General features: G+C 43.8%; 1 protein-coding gene across 2 annotated transcripts in view; it reads right to left on the bottom strand.

Annotated features, from left to right (window-relative positions):
- The window catches only part of COL5A1 (collagen type V alpha 1 chain), a 216,771-nt gene that overhangs the window by 41,477 nt on the left and 154,873 nt on the right, over positions 1-20,421 (bottom strand). For both annotated transcript variants that reach the window (XM_066580234.1, XM_066580233.1), the window contains exons 28-37: positions 18,420-18,464; positions 17,403-17,456; positions 13,439-13,546; positions 11,752-11,805; positions 11,185-11,238; positions 10,504-10,548; positions 10,354-10,407; positions 6,367-6,411; positions 4,383-4,436; positions 3,971-4,024 (exon numbers count right to left, since the gene is read on the bottom strand). In XM_066580234.1, coding sequence (XP_066436331.1) covers positions 3,971-4,024; positions 4,383-4,436; positions 6,367-6,411; positions 10,354-10,407; positions 10,504-10,548; positions 11,185-11,238; positions 11,752-11,805; positions 13,439-13,546; positions 17,403-17,456; positions 18,420-18,464 — 567 coding nt within the window. The remainder of the gene's footprint in view (positions 1-3,970; positions 4,025-4,382; positions 4,437-6,366; positions 6,412-10,353; positions 10,408-10,503; positions 10,549-11,184; positions 11,239-11,751; positions 11,806-13,438; positions 13,547-17,402; positions 17,457-18,419; positions 18,465-20,421) is intronic.

Genomic DNA, 20,421 nt, shown 5'->3' with positions numbered 1-20,421 from the left:
TTACATCCTATATTATACTCCAGAGCTGCACTCACTATTCTGCGGGAGGAGTCACTGTGTACATACATTACTTATCCTGTACTGATCCTGAGTTACATTCTGTATTATACTCCAGAGCTGCACTCACTATTCTGCTGGAGGAGTCACTGTGTACATACACTACTTATCCTGTACTGATCCTGAGTTACATCCTATATTATACTCCAGAGCTGCACTCACTATTCTGCGGGAGGAGTCACTGTGTACATACATTACTTATCCTGTACTGATCCTGAGTTACATCGTGTATTATACTCCAGAGCTGCACTCACTATTCTGCTAGTGGAGTCACTGTGTACATACATTACTTATCCTGTACTGATCCTGAGTTACATTCTGTATTATACTCCAGAGCTGCACTCACTATTCTGCTGGAGGAGTCACTGTGTACATACACTACTTATCCTGTACTGATCCTGAGTTACATCCTATATTATACTCCAGAGCTGCACTCACTATTCTGCGGGAGGAGTCACTGTGTACATACATTACTTATCCTGTACTGATCCTGAGTTACATTCTGTATTATACTCCAGAGCTGCACTCACTATTCTGCTGGAGGAGTCACTGTGTACATACACTACTTATCCTGTACTGATCCTGAGTTACATCCTATATTATACTCCAGAGCTGCACTCACTATTCTGCGGGAGGAGTCACTGTGTACATACATTACTTATCCTGTACTGATCCTGAGTTACATCGTGTATTATACTCCAGAGCTGCACTCACTATTCTGCTAGTGGAGTCACTGTGTACATACATTACTTATCCTGTACTGATCCTGAGTTACATTCTGTATTATACTCCAGAGCTGCACTCACTATTCTGCTGGAGGAGTCACTGTGTACATACACTACTTATCCTGTACTGATCCTGAGTTACATCCTGCATTACACTCCAGAGCTGCACTCACTATTCTGCTGGTGGAGTCACTGTGTACATACACTACTTATCCTGTACTGATCCTGAGTTACATCCTGTATTATACTCCAGAGCTGCACTCACTATTCTGCTGGTGGAGTCACTGTGTACATACATTACTTATCCTGTACTGACCTAAAGTGGCTACAGTGTTTCTGCATATTAATTCTATATGTAACCTGCATTATGGTGATGAATGACCACTTAGGGCCCTTTTAGCATTCATTCTAAATGCATGCACAGACTGAACTATGATTGGCCGTGTAAAGAGGCAATCCTTCATCTACGAACAACTGCCTTTCTACTGTGAATGGCGATGATCACTTCTGTGTAAAAGCACAAGAACAAATCTGGCTGGGATGACCCGCCAGGCATCGGCACTGAGTACAAGGGCCCTGAGTGATGAATTCGAGTCCCTCTCTTCCTCCTAATATTTTATGTGTGTGACTAATATAGGGCTGGGCGATTTTGCCATAAATCAAAATCTCAATTTTTCTTAAAACTTATGGCTAATTCTCAAATTTAACAGCAATTTTCTTTTTTTGCTAAATAAACTAGAGAAAAAAAATACTAACAGTTAAATTATTTTTAACTCTTCACATGGCACGTTCATGTTATTCTGCAGGTCGATACAATTACACTAATACACAATTTATAAAGTTTTTGTATGTTTCACTAACTTTGCCCAAAGAAACAGTTTGTTCTCTAATAGAGATGAGCGAGCGTACTCGGATAAGCGGTACTCGCTCGAGTAATGTGCTTTATCCGAGTATCGCTGTGCTCGGGGCTAAAGATTCGGGTGCCGCTGCGGCTGACAGGTGAGTCACAGCGGGGAGCAGGGGAGAGCGGGCGGGAGAGAGGGAGAGAAAGATCTCCCCTTCGTTCCTCCCCGCTCCGTGCCGGCACCCGAATCTTTAGCCCCGAGCACAGCGATACTCGGATAAAGCACATTACTCGAGTGAGTACCGCTTATCCGAGTACGCTCGCTCATCTCTATTCTCTATATATTGTCACCATATTCTGGGAGCGCATCATGCCTGGAAAGTCTCTCCGTACATCAATCTGTGCCACCGTAGTTATCAGGAGGGCACTTCCACTACTACACAAGTGGACTGTCATCAAGACTACGAACACTGACTGAAGGGATGGCACAGGCCGCAGACACCGACTATAGGCCGCTCCTGCAATCCCGCCCACCTGCTACTATCCAATCACTCTTCAGCTATCTCAGTGTCTTGACATTGCGGGTGGCGGAGCTGAGACTCTAAGGACAGAGATGTCTTCCTAATAGGGTGTGGCACAGTGCCACTTTAAGACGCCATTAAATTGTGTTAACGAATATATATATATACACACACACAGTTGTTTTTTTATCATGGGCGTGCTTGTTTTTATACCCGATATCTGTTTAAGAACAGGATATTAAACCCCAGTGAGTAAATAAACTTATCGCAGGCCCTGAAGTCCTATGGCGGAGAAGATTTCCTTCACTATTGCACTAAATGTCGTCAATACTGCATATGCCAACTGTTGGTTTCTCCTTAGCTTAGGGCTACAGTTAGCATGCAGTTACTAATGAACAACTGGATTATAATTGCTGTGATACCAAGGAAGAAAAGAAGACGCTACCATTTTTTTTCTTCACATGAAATTATATAGAAATGGAAAGGACTCACAGCAAGAAAATCCTATCCCCGTCCTACTGCTCGTCCCCAGACAGGACTCGGTCAGTGCAGCCACCACAAACCGATCAGCCCAACGGCCACAACAAGATGGCTGTAATCAACAGCCCTTCACGCAGCAAGTTATTTCATGGAAAGGCCAAATATGACACAAAGGTCCGTGCTGCGCTGGTATAATGTATGTGAACACTGACATGAGCTCATAGCTGTATGTGCAGCTGTAAGTGTGTCTAGCCCACGGCTCTCGGGTGTAAAGCTCCATTTACATGCAACAATTATCGCTCACAGTTCGTTCAAACGATGGCTTTTAAGTGCTAATCATTGTGTGTAAACGCTTCCATGTTTCACTCTTCGGCTGAATGCTGATTTGTAGGTGAGCATAAAATCCATCCTTCAGCCAGAGAGAGATAGCAGGGACAGCACGCTGTGTACTCCACGGAAGCAGCTGATTACATTGTCTTTAGCTGACAGTCTGCAGGAGCCCGTGCAGAGAAAATGCAGCTGAGTGCAAAGTCCAGACCACATGCTGGGATTTGCAAACAGCTGCTGGAGGCTCATTTACATGCAAATTAACTTGATAAAGTGCTAATGGGCATTAGTGCTCATTAGTACTTTATGGAAAATCATCACTAGAACTGTCAATCGTTTGAAAGATTGCCTTTGCGTGTAATTGAGCCTTTAGGAGCTCTAGTAGCCCGCAGTGACCATGTTAACAAGTGAGATGACTGAACCACTCTGCCGTTCTCACAGTTTACAAATCAATTCACAGAGTTCTCCTTTTAATGCACTTAAAGAAAGTTACAAACTTAGCAAAACGATTCCCCAATGTAATCTAACGGTGCAGAAACGACGAGTCGTTGTGCTGTGATCCTCACAACATTAGCATAGATTGGGCACATCGAATCACAGAGTCTGAGACTTACTTTAGCAAATCATTGGGAAAACCCAGTAAGAGATTCCCCCATCGTACTGTGTCTCCTAGTGAAACAATTCCCTCATCCCTTTTTACAATACAATAAATCACCTTCAGGGGGCGCTAAGGTAACTATTGTAACAGCATTTAGAACTATAACTCTAGTTCTAAATGCTGGCGTATTGTGGCTCCTGTTTATACTGTGTGTGGCCCCTTGTAAAACATCGTTACTCTGACTTCACTGGAATAATTGGGGGGATTTCTTTAGACCCCTCCATGTAGCTGAAAAGACACACACCTTGCAGCCGAAAGATTGGTGACATCTCCTCATCTACAGGGAATGGTCTGGAGCAATCACACTTCCAGTAGAAGTCAGATGTAAGGATGACAAAAACCCCCATCATGTACTTACAGTTTCACCTCTCTGGCCGGGGTGTCCGGGAAGTCCATCTTTCCCTGCTGGACCCTAAAGATGTAAAACAACAATAGTCAGTGCCAGTTCCCCTTTGACCATTGAGGGGTGACGGATTATACAGCAGGCTCACTGTCACTGCTGAAGCTTCTGCATTTGTTACAATGTTGCATTCTCTATTTATTTGTTTCAGGGTTTTTCTAGCATTAATAACTGGATTACATCACAATATCAGTGACCGGATTTTTGAGAAAATAACCCGAAACATAAATATTCTGTACATTCAACGTATTATACATTCTGGAGAGACGAATACACGAGCCGCTAAATGTGTTCAGAAGATTACTGCCCGTCAAGGACTGGATCAGGTCACCTTAATTAGGTTTTATTACTGACTTTGTTTCTCACTTACAGGGGGGCCCTTTGGTCCTGGAAATCCAGTGGGTCCTTGAGGTCCGGGTGGTCCCTGTGATAACACATATTTGCATTAGATTAGAATGTCCAACTTTGTATTTGAACACGATACATCTAGCGGTCACATGCATTGCCATCCTACTTCTCAAAGCTGAAACTAAAGCCAGAGCTAAAGACCGAATCTATAGAGCCGATGAATGAGGCATTCTGGGTACGACATGCTGTTCTTATAGCCGTGTTGTCAGATCGGTTTGCAGTTCTGAGTTCCCTTCTTTAGATCATAAGCGATGGATCTAATTCTAATGGAAAGCAGCGGCTTGCTCTACGCAATGAAACAGCTGGCTGCAAGCATGAGAGGGGCAAGGGGACATAGGAATGTATGTCAGGTTAATGCGGCCAGCAAAAATGATACGTATGCAATTCAGCCTCTCCAAGATATCAGCGTAGTGTCCATATCCTGGACCGAAACTCAAACTGCTCATTCTAATAGCATTAGAGCTTTTTCTGACAACACTCAAGAACCCAGCGGCACTGATTTAGGGTTATGTTCTCCCATGGCACCATGCTGCCATAACTACTCCAGCTACTCCGCCTTGCAGCTCTGGAGTCATGCAGACCAACCTCTACCTCAGACCTCACAACATTTCACTTTGTTGAATCTGATTATTACATTCGAGGCTAAATTAAACATTAATCTCATTAGTGACACATAGACATATATTACAGATTGGTTCTTCAGTTGCTGGAGTTTGGAGATGCTATACAGGTAAGGAAAGAAGACGTCTCACACTGAAAATAAGGTGCAGAAGAGCAAAATCCCTCTTTGAGTTTTCCTTAAACCCATGATCGATCGCTGCCCTGATTACATGTACCCTCACACCCAAGGATCTGCAGGCTTTGATCTGTAATCAGTGCTGGCACTTGGAAAACTAAGGACCAGGATAGGGGATAACTGGGTCATAGGTGGGGGATCTCACCGCTGAGACCCCCAACAATTTTGAAAATGGGGGGGCCATGTCCCCAGCCCCCTCACTGTGGGGTTACTGTTCCCCCAGCAGTTAGGAGACTAAATGGAGCACTAGTTATGCAAGCCCATTAGCGCTCCATTCACTTTCACTGGGACTGCGGGGATAGCCGATCAGCAAATCACCTCCGATCCTGTGGATAGGGCATAACTTGCAGTTGTGGTACAACCGCTTTAAAGAGCATTTATGTGTAGAATATGGGGTGAGTGCAGCGTTGTGATGGTCAAAAAGACTTAAAGAAAAAGTGTGTTCAGAATAAGCATATTCCAGCTATAATATGTATACCGTATGGATGAACTGTACACCGACATCGTAGTTCTCTGTGCTAAATAATGGAAAAACCAGGCGTTCCATCTGATGTTGTCCCATGATTTAGACGATAGGACGACTTGCAGCATCTCCCTGCCTCCATATTATAACACCACTTTCTTAATATTCAATACGCCTACAGACCTGCTCCCCGTCCGGCAGCCATTCGATGGGACTTTTATAATACTTGAATGGAAAATGCTCAGACTGGAAAAGATCTATAAGCTTGTGAGTTTTATCTGTCAATCCCAGGAAAAGCAGAGAATCACGGAATAAACAGGCACTCCGGGATTTTCCTGCTCTGATGTGAAGATCTAACAATCTAGATTCAATCCGTTTTCCAGAAAGGCTTTCTGTTCTTTTGCTGGCAGCATCCCATGCTACAGTTAACACTCCTACAGTGCGATTTGCTCATTTATAAGGGAGGAACCCGAAATTATAAATATGGCAGAGGTGCAGTTGTTGGACCCTGATGGAGACCACCGCACTGTTCATGTAGCAAGCGTCTCTGCCCGTATGACTGAGCGCTCAGGGCAGTGTTCTCCACACATCTGAGCTTACTCTGAGGAACACCCCCCCCCCCTTTTCTGGTCCACCAAGTTGATAGAATACTCCTATATATCCAGTCTTAAGTAAGCCACATCTTACCCTTTCACCAGGGGGACCAGCAGGGCCATCCCCTCCAGAGTTACCCTGCAGAGGAAGCAAAAAACAGTGTTAGAATCTACAATTCTAGAAATCTAAGGATGAGTAAAGATTTTGATTCATTACAAATTCTGCTAATGATTCTCATCATCCTTCATTCTCAGGCCCTTTTGCATGGGCTGATGATCAGAGCTCAATGTTCGTTTCCCTGACCCTCAGGCCGTGTAAAAGGGTCAGCCAAAAAACAAGCAAGTACTCGTTCGTCGGCTGATCGTGTCTTCTATGCAAGTATAACAATGCTTACAATGGGTAGACGTAAAGGCGACAAGTAACAGGCACGGGGGCTCCAGAAAGTCTTTAGACCCTTTCACTTTTTTTTCTTACATTTTGTTATGTTTGGTGCAAAGTTTGAAATCCTTGTAAGGTTTTTAAAAACGAAAAACTAACATTTTGCTTCGACACAAGTATTCACACCCCGTACTCACTACTTAGTTGAAGCACCTTTGGCAGCGATTCCAGCCTCCAGTCTCCTTGAACATACCACCACAAGGTTTGCACTCCTGGATTTGGGGATTTTCTGCCATTATTCTCTGCGGATTCTCTCAAGCTGTCAGGTTGGATGGGGGCCGTCTGTGGACAGCTGTTTTCGGGTCTTGATTGGGATTGAGTCAGGGCTCTGGCTCGGCCACTCAAGGACATTTATAAAGTTGTCTCCAAACCACTGCTGCGTTGTCTTGGCTGGGGTCTTAGGGTCATTGTCTTGTTGAAAGATGACCCTTCTGCCCAGTCTGAGGTCCCTTGAGCTCTGGAATAGGTTTTCATTATCTCTGTACTTTGCTCCATTCAGCTTTTCATCCACCCTGACCGGTCTCCCCATTCCCCAGCATGAGTATTAGGCAGGTGATGAGCGGCGCCTGGTTTCCCCCAGATGTGACACTTAGAATTGAGCCCAAAAAGTTCAGTCCTAGTTTCATCAGACCAGAGAATCTGGTTTCTCCCAGTCTGAGGTCCTTTAGGTGCTTTTGGGTAACTCCAAGCAGCTTTTCATGTGTCTTACTGAGGAGGCTTCTTTCTGGCCGCTCTGCCATAAAGCCCAGATTGGTGGAGGCTGCAGTGATGGTTGACCTTCTGGAAGGTTCTCTCATCTGCACACAGGAACTTTGGAGCTCAACCCGAGTGACCATTGGGTTTTTGGTCACCTCTCTTTCCAAGGCCCTTCTCCCCCGATTATTAGTTTGGTGGGTCGGCGTCTTTAGGAAGAGTCCTGGTTATTCCAAACTTCTTCCATGTAATAATTATGGAGGCCGCTGCGCTCCTGGGAGCTTTCAGTGCAGCAGAAATGTTTTTACATTCTTCTCCAGATCTGCGCCTCCACACAATCCTGTCTACTAGGAGTCCTTTCCTCCTCCTGGCTTGATTTTGGCTCTGATATGCATTGTGAGCTGCGAGAGCTTATATAGACAGGGGTGACTTTACAAATAATGTCCAATCAACTGAATTTACCGCAGATGACTCCAACATGGGAGACCCCAGAGCTAAATTTCTAGTGTCATACCAAAGGCTCTGAATAATTATGTCAATGCAAAATATTAATTTTTAATAAAAAAAAAAAATCCCCAATATTTATAACATTCTGTTTACCTCTTGTCATTATGGGGTATCGAGTGCAAAATGATGGGGGAAAACTTCAATTTTTTTTTATTTGCACAAGGCTACAACATAACAACATGTAAAAAAAAGTGCAAGGGTCTGAAGACTTTCTGGATCCCCTGCATAAGTGCAGCTGACCAATGACAGCTGTATGGGGACAAAGGGTCGTATTAACGATCATTCAACTCCATACCAGTCATCCTCTGCTGTGTGGGAACTACAGTAAATGAATACCAATTGACATGCTTTGTCGAAAGGCGCCTTTTATAATGTGCCGATTTTTCAACCTATGTAAAATGACTCTTATAGACTTGAATGTAGAGGGGAGGAGTAGATTCAGAAGATACGTATGTATTTTATACACACACTAGCTTACCCGTCGCGCGTTGCTGCAAAGACAGACAGACAGACATACATTCGTTTTTATATATCTAGATAACAAACAATCACAGCACAGCTTTCATGTTACCTCAGCAGTATAATATATAACAACCAATCACAGCGCAGCTTTCATGTTACCTCAGTAGTGTAATATATAACAACCAATCACAGCGCAGCTTTCATGTTACCTCAGCGGTATAATATATAACAACCAATCACAGCGCAGCTTTCATGTTACCTCAGTAGTGTAATATATAACAACCAATCACAGCGCAGCTTTCATGTTACCTCAGCGGTATAATATATAACAACCAATCACAGCGCAGCTTTCATGTTACCTCAGTGGTATAATATATAACAACCAATCACAGCGCAGCTTTCATGTTACCTCAGTGGTATAATATATAACAACCAATCACAGCGCAGCTTTCATGTTACCTCAGGGGTATAATATATAACAACCAATCACAGCACAGCTTTCATGTTACCTCAGTGGTATAATATATAACAACCAATCACAGCACAGCTTTCATTTTACCTCAGTGGTATAATATATAACAACCAATCACAGCACAGCTTTCATGTTACCTCAGTATAATATATAACAACCAATCACAGCGCAGCTTTCAAGTTCCCTCAGCAGTATAATATATAACAACCAATCACAGCGCAGCTTTCATGTTACCTCAGCAGTATAATATATAACAACCAATCACAGCACAGCTTTCATTTTACCTCAGTGGTATAATATATAACAACCAATCACAGCACAGCTTTCATTTTACCTCAGTGGTATAATATATAACAACCAATCACAGCACAGCTTTCATGTTACCTCAGTATAATATATAACAACCAATCACAGCGCAGCTTTCAAGTTCCCTCAGCGGTATAATATATAACAACCAATCACAGCGCAGCTTTCATGTTACCTCAGTGGTATAATATATAACAACCAATCACAGCACAGCTTTCATGTTACCTCAGCAGTATAATATATAACAACCAATCACAGCACAGCTTTCATGTTACCTCAGCATTCTCAATATCCAGCAATTGTCTTGTGAAACGTTCGGCGGATGCATCATTTTGTAGTTGAACACTCATCCCGTTGCTGGTAATGCCTTTTATCTTTTGTGCTTGAGATGGAAATGAAACGATCTTTGTCTGGGGGGCATAACTGTCGACGATGCTCGCACGCGCGCCACCTATCGTAGGATAGATGTACTATGCCAGTAATCTTCCCAGGAGTGTACTCAACAACTTCCCAAAGTTTCATTGCGATTAGATAAATGGTGTAGTAATGCATAAAGGACAGACAGACATTCATTTTGATATATATATATATATAGATGACATCAGGAAGTGAGAGAATTAGACTCCATACGTAAAATTTGGACCCTTATTTGTTTGCGCTTAGAATTGAATAATGGAGTTGGGACCTTTTAACTTTTCCTATTTATGACATAATCAATGCTTGGGCCAAATTTCGAGTTTTTATGACATTGGGAAGTGAGAAAATTAGATTCCGTACGTAAAATTTGGGCGCTAATTCTTTCGCGCCTAGAATTGAGTAATCGAGTTGGGACCCATTAGCTTTTCCTATTTATGTATTTATGACATAATCAATGCTTGTGCCAAATTTCATGTTTCTACAACATCGGGGAGTGAGAGAATTAGTGGCAATGATGGAAATCGTACGATCTACGTGGGGGGTCGTAGCCGTCGACGACGCTCGCGCACGCGCCATTTATCATAGAATATTTGTACTATGCCTATAATCTTCCCAGGGGTGTACTCAACAACTTCCCAAAGTTTCATGGCGATCGGATGAATGGTGTAGTAGCGCATAAAAGACAAACACACACCCAGACAGACACGCAGACATACATTCAATTTTATATATATAGATATACCGCTGTCTCAGTCTGGTATTGGCCATATGATAAGAGCTCTCACCTTGGGGCCTGGCTTTCCTGTTGTTCCCCTTGGACCTCGTTCACCACGTGGACCCTTGAGAGGGAATAAAACATGTAGCTTAGTATGACTGAACTGTGTGTATTACATGCTAAATGCAGTCTATAAACAAAGAGAATGGTTTTTTCTTACCGTTGGACCTCGTTGCCCCCTTGGACCTGGTTTGCCAGGGGTTCCCTAAGAGAAAGCAAAGAATAAAGCTATGAGGAGGCTGGGAGTTCAGTAAAATACAGCACACCCCTGTCCTCTTCTCGCAGGCTTCTGGGTTATTAACTAGATCTGTTCAGACTTTTAATTTATTAGTAAGAGGACAAACCCTTTAAGGACAAACTAAAAAGGAAAAAAAACACCTTATTACAAAATAATAAGCTTTCAGCCATCGGCATGGAAGTAAATCTTCCCGCTGGTCCATCCGTGCCAGCACCCAAGGAATAATAATAAAGCAGTGACATTCAATACTAATTCTTTATGGCTTTTTCTTACTGGCTCAGCACATTATTATATTGGATTTTCCCCTGTATTATTTTAGAAGCCTGAGCTCGGAGATCAGACGCAGGATGTAAAACCTGCAACAACCACTCCGCATACAAAGGGACACGTAGGATTCTGCGCACCCGGAGCTACATATAAAGGGGAAGGGGACATTGGGATAACTCTATAACTGATCATCAGAGCTAGAAGAGAATCAGCAGTGAGTGCCTGAGCCGTACAGACGACATCTTCATGTATGCCCTGGCACATGCTGTAGGATGCCACTGTGGCCCTTGTATTTGCAGGGCCACATATAATAGTCGTCATAAAATATTTACTTACTCTTGTGCCTTTCTCTCCATTTGCACCTGGAAACCCGGGAAATCCGATTGATCCCTTTAAGTAACATGAGAGTAAGATGTTATTTGTAGGGAAATCCTTAATACAACAAGAAGGAAAAGTTTGGCATTCGTGTCACTTTTGTGAATCTTCTAGTAGTAGATCCCACTTTGGGCTCTTTAGATGGGACTTGTACGCAGCCTCATAGATCAACCAGCTATGGCTCTACAGTGGCTGAAAAACTATAAACCCCAGTATGCCCAAGAGTTGTAATAGATGGAGTGTGCTAAGTTGGTGATTACTGCTTTATGGCACATAGAAGGATGCATCTATTGAACTGTGGACACTTTACATCCTCCGAATCCCTCAGTGTTCCTGTAATACGTTTTCCTCTACTTCCCGCCTCACACATGAGGTCGGCTGTTAAAGTGTATTTAGTGATTAGGAAATGACACAGTAAATGGGATTTCAAGCTGCTGATCGATAACACTTTGTATTCAGTCCCGATTATACAGGAGGATTATCCACATTACAAAGTGGCGGCGGATGAAGACGACCGCAGAACGTTACCTTTGGACCTTGCCTTCCTGGGTAGCCTGGTAGTCCTGGAACACCGAGTTTTCCCTAAAGCAAAGATGGATGTGGTTATTGACCCTCTAGTGGCTCACAGGATAATGTACAGGGGATCACATGGTGCATCATCCACGGTCATCATAAAAACTCTGATGGCCATCGTCAGCATTACATCCGATGTAGAGGGACCGTTCGGAAACATTGACTCACTGAAGAGAGGTTTACTCTGAACAAGTACCCGCATGCACCAAATGATCCTCAGGATCTGAAGCTTGAAATTACACTTTGGGGGCTGGATGGCGACACACAGACATCTGGGGGGGAAGCAGAGCGATGACATGCAGACATACAGATTGGTGGTGGAGGGGAGACATGCTGGCACTTGGAGGGGGCAGGCCGATGACATATTGACACTCGCAGGGGCATGCCAGTAACACGCTGACATTTGGGGGGGGGGGGGGGGAGACAGACACGCGACATGCTGACACTTGGGGTGGGGGGTTAGGGCTAGCGACACGCTGGCACTTGGGGAATTGGGGACAGGACAATGACATGCTGACATTTGGGAGATGTGGACAAGACAATGACACGCTGACATTTGGGAGATGTGGACAAGACAATGGGGGGCACTTGGGGGGACAAGACAATGACACGCTGGCACGTGGCGGGACAAGACAATGACACGCTGGCACGTGGCGGGACAAGACAATGACACGCTGGCACGTGGCGGGACAAGATAATGACACGCTGGCACGTGGCGGGACAAGACAATGACACGCTGGCACGTGGCGGGACAAGACAATGACACGCTGGCACTTGAGGGGACAAGACAATGACACGCTGGCACTTGGGGGGACAAGACAATGACACGCTGGCACTTGGGGGGACAAGACAATGACACGCTGGCACTTGGGGGGACAAGACAATGACACGCTGGCACTTGGGGGGAAACAGGAAACTGACACTTGGACACAATTGGCATATAAACATATTAAGTAAAAATTAGGTGAACAGAAAAGAGTCAACAATTGAAACAGGAATATAAATTTCACCCAGTTTATTGCAACATGGAATAACGATCTTGTGCTCAGATAAACAGGGATAAGCCACCAACTGGCTGACAGATTCTCCACCCTACCTGACCGTCTACACTGGGGTAAATAACTTGCCCTATTCTATAATGTGATAAATGCAGAAATGCAAAGATGCCATCATTAATTGTGGGCATTGAGCCAGCAGCGGTCGTCTCCCTGTCACAGGAAAGAGATGAATGAAACGAAGAAGAAGGGAAGGATTTCAGTCTCTGAAGTTCTACTCATTATATTGTAACTTCTAGGAATAACTGCACTCTTCAAAAGTCCTGCCAAGCGCTGGAAGGGATGAGCGCAGGAGCCAATTACCGGGTCAGCGTTTCTCCTTAGGTCTGTGTTCTGTTCAGGACATCACATGGGAAGGAGACACAACTTTTAATGATGTGGCAAGTGCTTCAGCTCCTCACCATTATCTATGTACATGTAATTATCTCTTTCCATGATTTTGCTCATGTGGTAGGAGGAGATGAAGCATTTCATACTGAACAGTCAGGAAAACTAGTACGAAAAATGTCACCCGTCTGAGTGTTGTAGGGAATTAGGAGCAAAGTTTCCCTAATTATAGCATAGATTTTTTTCTGTGCACAACTTACCTTCTCCCCAACAGGACCAAGAGGACCATTCTCTCCAGAAGGACCGCCTCTTCCCTTTGGACCTTCAGGACCATCTTCACCTCTGGGGCCAGGGGGTCCAAGTTCACCCTGGTGGTACATAAGGATTAATAGGAGGAATGAACCTTGATGTATAAACAGTGAAACTCCATTAATGTGGCATAAAACTGCAGGATGATCCTTAATTTCACAAGATCAGACCACGGAGCAGGCTGTGTTATCATTATTACACTCATACTATTACATTTTTTTCATAAATCTTTATGAACATCCAATAGTCCAGAATATCTAATATTCCAGGACCAGGTTCCATTAGCGCCTTCAGTGGTAGGTTTATTATTACCATATTATGGCAGGGAAATCTCCAGGGCTTGCTGCGCTGAGTATGCAGTAAAAACCCCGAAAGATTTCAGAGGACAGTTCAGTGCTCTGCACATTTCAGCACTAGAGCTGTCCACAGAAATCTTCCAGGGCTTAATTGCATGGTCAGTGCAGCAAGCCCCGGAGATTTTCTGGGCATGCCACTGAAGGGGTTAATGCAGAGAAAGCCAATCCATGTTAGATATTCTGTATCACTTCACTAAAAGTCACTTGTTTCTGTCTGTGAAATCCAAGATTTGAATACACAAAATTAAGAGAGTGAGTTGAGAGTGCTGAGTCTGTAAGGGGGATAAGTTCTGCCGCCATATGATGCCTCTGTAAAGCATAGTATAAGGGTGATACTATCCAGGAAGAGTTGGTAAAGACGTTTTTGTGACTAAACATCAGTTCCATCCATCTGAATGCGTCTTTTAGCAGAAACAGATTCCTGTAAGCCTCATTCAGAATATTGAGAGAGTTGCAAATGTTTGTGCAACAAAGCTGCCGCATGCAAATTCCTTCTCACAGAGATAGTCTTACCTAGAAACTATGCTTGCAAGGGAGAATAGATCTGCCAAAAATTACCTTTATTTGGGGAATGAAAAGGGTTGTCCATGTTTGAACTACAGGATCCCAGCAATCAGCGGTTATCAGGCCTGATGTGAGTGTGTACAGAGTCAGAGACGGTCAGCTCTGTACACATTGCAGAAGCTCAGATTGGTAATGCATTGCAATAAATGGCAATTTAATAAATGCCTGTCATACCAACCCTGGCCACTGCAATGTGTATAGAGCTGTCAGCATCTATACACACTGATAGTGGGTAATATAACAGCGGATCACTGGGGGTCCTGAGCGGCGGACTCCCACCGTTCAACTACTAATGATCTATCCTGAGGATAGGTCATCAATAGCTCAGATACTGACAACCCCTTAAAAATCTGTAGCTCATGGACTGGCTGTATCATTATTATGCATGACACCTAACTATCACTTCTATCCAACCTTATATCCCCCGGTGTTCATCACCAGATGCAGCAACTACATATGATAGGGTTTCAATTATGATCCCTCGATATGACCTTACGGTTAAAAGAGCTGAACGCCCTTAAATTTGTCCAAGTGACAAAAGTCATCTACATTCTCACCTTTTTAATGGATGAGATTTGTAAAGCCCCCTCCGGGCACAAACAATATACAGAATCATTAATCGCAGAAGCGAGTCGCCACATATTACCATTGATTCTGCCAAGTCAATTAACATCTTCATGCACTGCACAGGTTAAGGTAGGTTATCAGTTAATGAATATATTGATTCTACCTTTAAACGTTGGATGAGGAGTATGAGAGGAGCCAAACTCCGGCATTTCCTCTTAGCAATTAAAACGAAGTGTGAGCATTACTAACAAATGCGACTGAATGTGGATTAATCAGAACCAACACTTTTATATTGCTTTTAATTATCGTTTTGTATCTATAAAGTGGACGTTTTGGGATGATCCATTTTGCATGTATAATAAAGGTTGGCCCATCGGCCGCACACTGGGCACATAAGGCGTGCTGAATGCAAAGAGGCTTACGATTGGCAACAGTAGGCAGAACGGAACATTTGTTGGTGTGTGCTCTGTTTAGTGCATTGAGTGCAAACTTCATGGTCATCGATTGGTCTCCATACAACTCTCAAACTATCTACTAAGAGCCTAAGTACTGATGTTCTGTAGAATAGGGGAAAAGGGATGATCAGATCTGCACACAGTGCAATAAACATACATTTCACCTAAGGCCCATTTGGACTCAACGATTATCGCTCAAAATTCGCTTAAAAAACAATCGTTTGAGTGATAATCGTTGTGTCTAAACGCGATGCCATCGTTCACTGTTCCTGCATCGTTTTTTTTAGCAATAATCACTGTTATTAGCGCCGCACGCTGATTTTCTCCATGGGCGGCGCTGATAGCATTCTTTCAGCCAGTATTCCACTGGGACTTCCCAGCAGGATACCAGCTGAAAGCTCCGAGAACAAAGCAGCTGTCAGCGCTCCTGCAATTTCTTGGAGCTATCAGCTCAGCAGGACACTGCTGATAACTGCGAGAACAAAGCAGCTGTTTGCATATACAAAACAGCTGCTTTTCTAGGAGTTATCAGCAGTGTCCCGCTCTGCCTGCATTTAACTCTTTAAGTAGCTAATTAGCTACTTAAGAGATATGGAAAGATGATTGCTCAAAATTGTCACTCACACTGTCGTTTGAGCGATTTTTGACCAATCATCTTTCAGTCTAAATGCACCTTTACAGATGGAACAGATTTTACCTTGATTGTAATAGAAGGGCTCAGAAAGGTATCTTCATCCATTACAAAGCTATTGTTCTCTTATCTTAACACAACTCAAAACCCATTGTAAAGGAATTCAAACTGTAAATATAATGCACCACATCTTGATATCACTATCACATGGCGTTAAAGGTCCTTTTACACGAATGTCTGGCAAACGATGCCTGACACTCGTCCCTGTGTCTCTGCGCTCCCGTGTTTCTGCACGGGTGCTAGCAGAGCTGTATCGCTCACGGAGCAGCCAGCAAGGGGCGGGTCAGTGCAGGGGACTCTCGCTCCCCCGCCCCTCTCCATTGAGATACACAGCGGTCGTTCGCTACTGAATGGCGGCTGTTTGAACTGAACGATGAGCTGATCGTCCATTGTTTATGCAGCATAAAAGATCAGCGATGAGCTCATCTGGCAGTTTAAACAACCACTGTTCAGTAGTGAACAGCCGCTGTGTTATCTCAATAAAGTCAAGTTAAAGAAGGACCCATATGTATTTTTTTTAATTCCTAAAATTCTAAAAACATGTATAAATGTACTATATAAACCATAAGGGATGAAGGGATTATCAGAACAGGGGGGGGGGGGGGTGCGACCAATAGAAACCAATAATGTAAATGGCGCCGAGCAAATGAGCCTTTACATCGGGGCCAAGGACACGCAATGTGACGATTTTCTCCAGTCCAAACCTACCCTGCGGGCGCGGTCCTGCTTTACTGTATTGTTAACCCCCAGTGTGTGCAGGTGGGATGTCCGCACCACTCAGGAAATAATATATACATATCTCGCCATTTGTAGATGCCACTAAAGGGATTGGTCACAGAAATGACCTGATCTGGAAGAAAAGGCCAAGCCAACCCTCAAAGTACTAATAGTACCTGGAGACAACACGGACCACGACAAAAGTAAGTGAACCCTTTGGAATTCCCTGGTTTTCTGTCCTGATTACTAATACAAGATACAATATAGACAAACACAATGTAACAACACTCAGCTGTTCGCTCAGATCTCTGATTGTCATTATGTATCTGTCTATAATTGTGAGTTAGATAACTATTAGATCACAATGTATTAGTAATAAATGCAGAAATCCTGGGAACTCCAGGGGGTTCACTTACTTTTTCTTACAACTGTATACCCACCAGCAGACACCTGTTGACGGGCTCAGGATGGAGAGGACTTACTTTTGCAGCATAATAAAAGAACCGTTAAAGCCTATGACCATATTAACACATTAAATGCTGAACAATAAAATGGAGATTCTTACTCTGTCTCCTTTGGTTCCCATGTCCCCCTTAAATCCCGGGAAGCCATCTTCACCCTAAGTGCATAGAAAAACAGCAGCAAAGATACAGTGTTAATAAGTGCATGACAGTGAGCCCTGGTGCCGTGTCTACAGACATCTCCAGCAATGCACTGGTTAAAGATCTGCCCGCCGCTCCCTGGGCACTGATGGAGAATGGCAACCAGCCTAGAAGCGATTGGAAAGTCTAATGAAATATATGGGCTTTTGGGCTGTTGCCATGGGAGACCAAGTTCCTTCAACACTCAATTGCTTCTATTAATAGACAGATGATATACAGTAGCAGGGCCGGCTAACCTGGGGGCGCTGCAGGTGGAGGATGGAACGCCGCGCTCATACATCATATGAACATCTCCCGCTGACGGCTTTTACCTTCACCCCTATAGCTTGGCTCCTCCGTTCTCCTTAGCGCTTCCCTGGTTACAATTCTGGAGTGGGGGACGGGGGGGATTTCCTCCGCCTCACTATCCAATGCTGCGGTGCTGCCACCGAATTACCAGCGCTTGTAAACTAGTTACATGTCAGTGAATGGGAACATCCAGAGGTTGATAATCCATCCAAGAGCATGAACATGATCAGCCTCTGTATGCAAACAATACATCTCCATTCACTGGTGGCAAGCAGAGATCTTGAAACTGGTGAGTTATGGAAACACAAAGTCTATTAGAAGGTGGGAGAACTTTCATTATACATTAATTGGGCTTTATTTTAAAAACAAAAAATGGTACAATCTGAGCAAATGCTGGATAAAGGCCAGAGGGAAGCCACTACAGCGCTGGAGGAACACGGGCCGTACGATATTACGGCAGCATCGGAAATCCCTCCAGCTCTTCCGATTGTCGCCAATATTTATTATACAGCGTACTTGCTGCCTGACAAGACCCAGAATGCGGCTGTGCATGGCCGGCATTACACTGATCCCCTCAGATCCAGGACTGCAGTCTGAAGCATCAGCCGGGACCATCTGACGCGGTAACTTACCTTCTCTCCCTTTGTTCCCTTCAAACCGCGGATTCCATCAGCGCCCTGAAACAAGAAAAAGGGCTCAGTATACAGAATGTATAACCCTCATGTCTCATACATACCCAACGACCCCAGCGGTGGTACTGCATCCTCATCAAGATAACACTGTACAGTATTCATTCTTCTATACTGTATATATACACTGCACAGTACCACTTCTCCTGTCCTGTATGTATATATACACTGCACAGTACCCCTTCTCCTGTCCTGTATGTATATATACACTGCACAGTACCCCTTCTCCTGTCCTGTATGTATATATACACTGCACAGTACCACTTCTCCTGCCCTGTATGTATATATACACTGCACAGTACCACTTCTACTGTCCTGTATGTATATATACACTGCACAGTACCACTTCACCTCTCCTGTATGTATATATACACTGCACAGTACCACTTCTCCTGTCCTGTATGTATATATACACTGCACAGTACCACTTCTCCTCTCCTGTATGTATATATACACTGCACAGTACCCCTTCTCCTGTCCTGTATGTATATATACACTGCACAGTACCACTTCTCCTCTCCTGTATGTATATATACACTGCACAGTACCACTTCTCCTGTCCTGTATGTATATATACACTGCACAGTACCACTTCTCCTGCCCTGTATGTATATATACACTGCACAGTACCACTTCTCCTGTCCTGTATGTATATATACACTGCACAGTACCACTTCTCCTGTCCTGTATGTATATATACACTGCACAGTACCCCTTCTCCTCTCCTGTATGTATATATACACTGCACAGTACCCCTTCTCCTGTCCTGTATGTATATATACACTGCACAGTACTACTTCTCCTGTCCTGTATGTATATATACACTGCACAGTACCCCTTCTCCTCTCCTGTATGTATATATACACTGCACAGTACCCCTTCTCCTGTCCTGTATGTATATATACACTGCACAGTACTACTTCTCCTGTCCTGTATGTATATATACACTGCACAGTACCACTTCTCCTGTCCTGTATGTATATATACACTGCACAGTACCCCTTCTCCTGCCCTGTATGTATATATACACTGCACAGTACCACTTCACCTCTCCTGTATGTATATATACACTGCACAGTACCACTTCTCCTGTCCTGTATGTATATATACACTGCACAGTACCCCTTCACCTGTCCTGTATGTATATATATACACTGCACAGTACCCCTTCTCCTGCCCTGTATGTATATATACACTGCACAGTACTCCTTCACCTGTCCTGTATGTATATATACACTGCACAGTACCACTTCTCCGGTCCTGTATGTATATATACACTGCACAGTATCCCTTCTCCTGTCCTGTATGTATATATACACTGCACAGTACCACTTCTACTGTCCTGTATGTATATATACACTGCACAGTACCACTTCTCCTGTCATGTATGTATATATACACTGCACAGTACCCCTTCTCCTGTCCTGTATGTATATATACACTGCACAGTACCCCTTCTCCTGTCCTGTATGTATATATACACTGCACAGTACCCCTTCTCCTGTCATGTATGTATATATACACTGCACAGTACCTCTTCTCCTGTCCTGTATGTATATATACACTGCACAGTACCCCTTCTCCTGCCCTGTATGTATATATACACTGCACAGTACCCCTTCTCCTCTCCTGTGTGTATATATACACTGCACAGTACCCCTTCTCCTGTCCTGTATGTATATATACACTGCACAGTACTACTTCTCCTGTCCTGTATGTATATATACACTGCACAGTACCACTTCTCCTGTCCTGTATGTATATATACACTGCACAGTACTACTTCTCCTGTCCTGTATGTATATATACACTGCACAGTACCACTTCTCCTGTCCTGTATGTATATATACACTGCACAGTACCCCTTCTCCTCTCCTGTATGTATATATACACTGCACAGTACCCCTTCTCCTGCCCTGTATGTATATATACACTGCACAGTACT

This window comes from Eleutherodactylus coqui, chromosome 10 (assembly GCF_035609145.1).
Source record: "Eleutherodactylus coqui strain aEleCoq1 chromosome 10, aEleCoq1.hap1, whole genome shotgun sequence".
Taxonomy (NCBI): domain Eukaryota; kingdom Metazoa; phylum Chordata; class Amphibia; order Anura; family Eleutherodactylidae; genus Eleutherodactylus; species Eleutherodactylus coqui.
The sequence above is the reverse complement of the archived record's forward strand: the minus strand, read 5'-3'. Positions and strand labels throughout refer to the sequence as shown.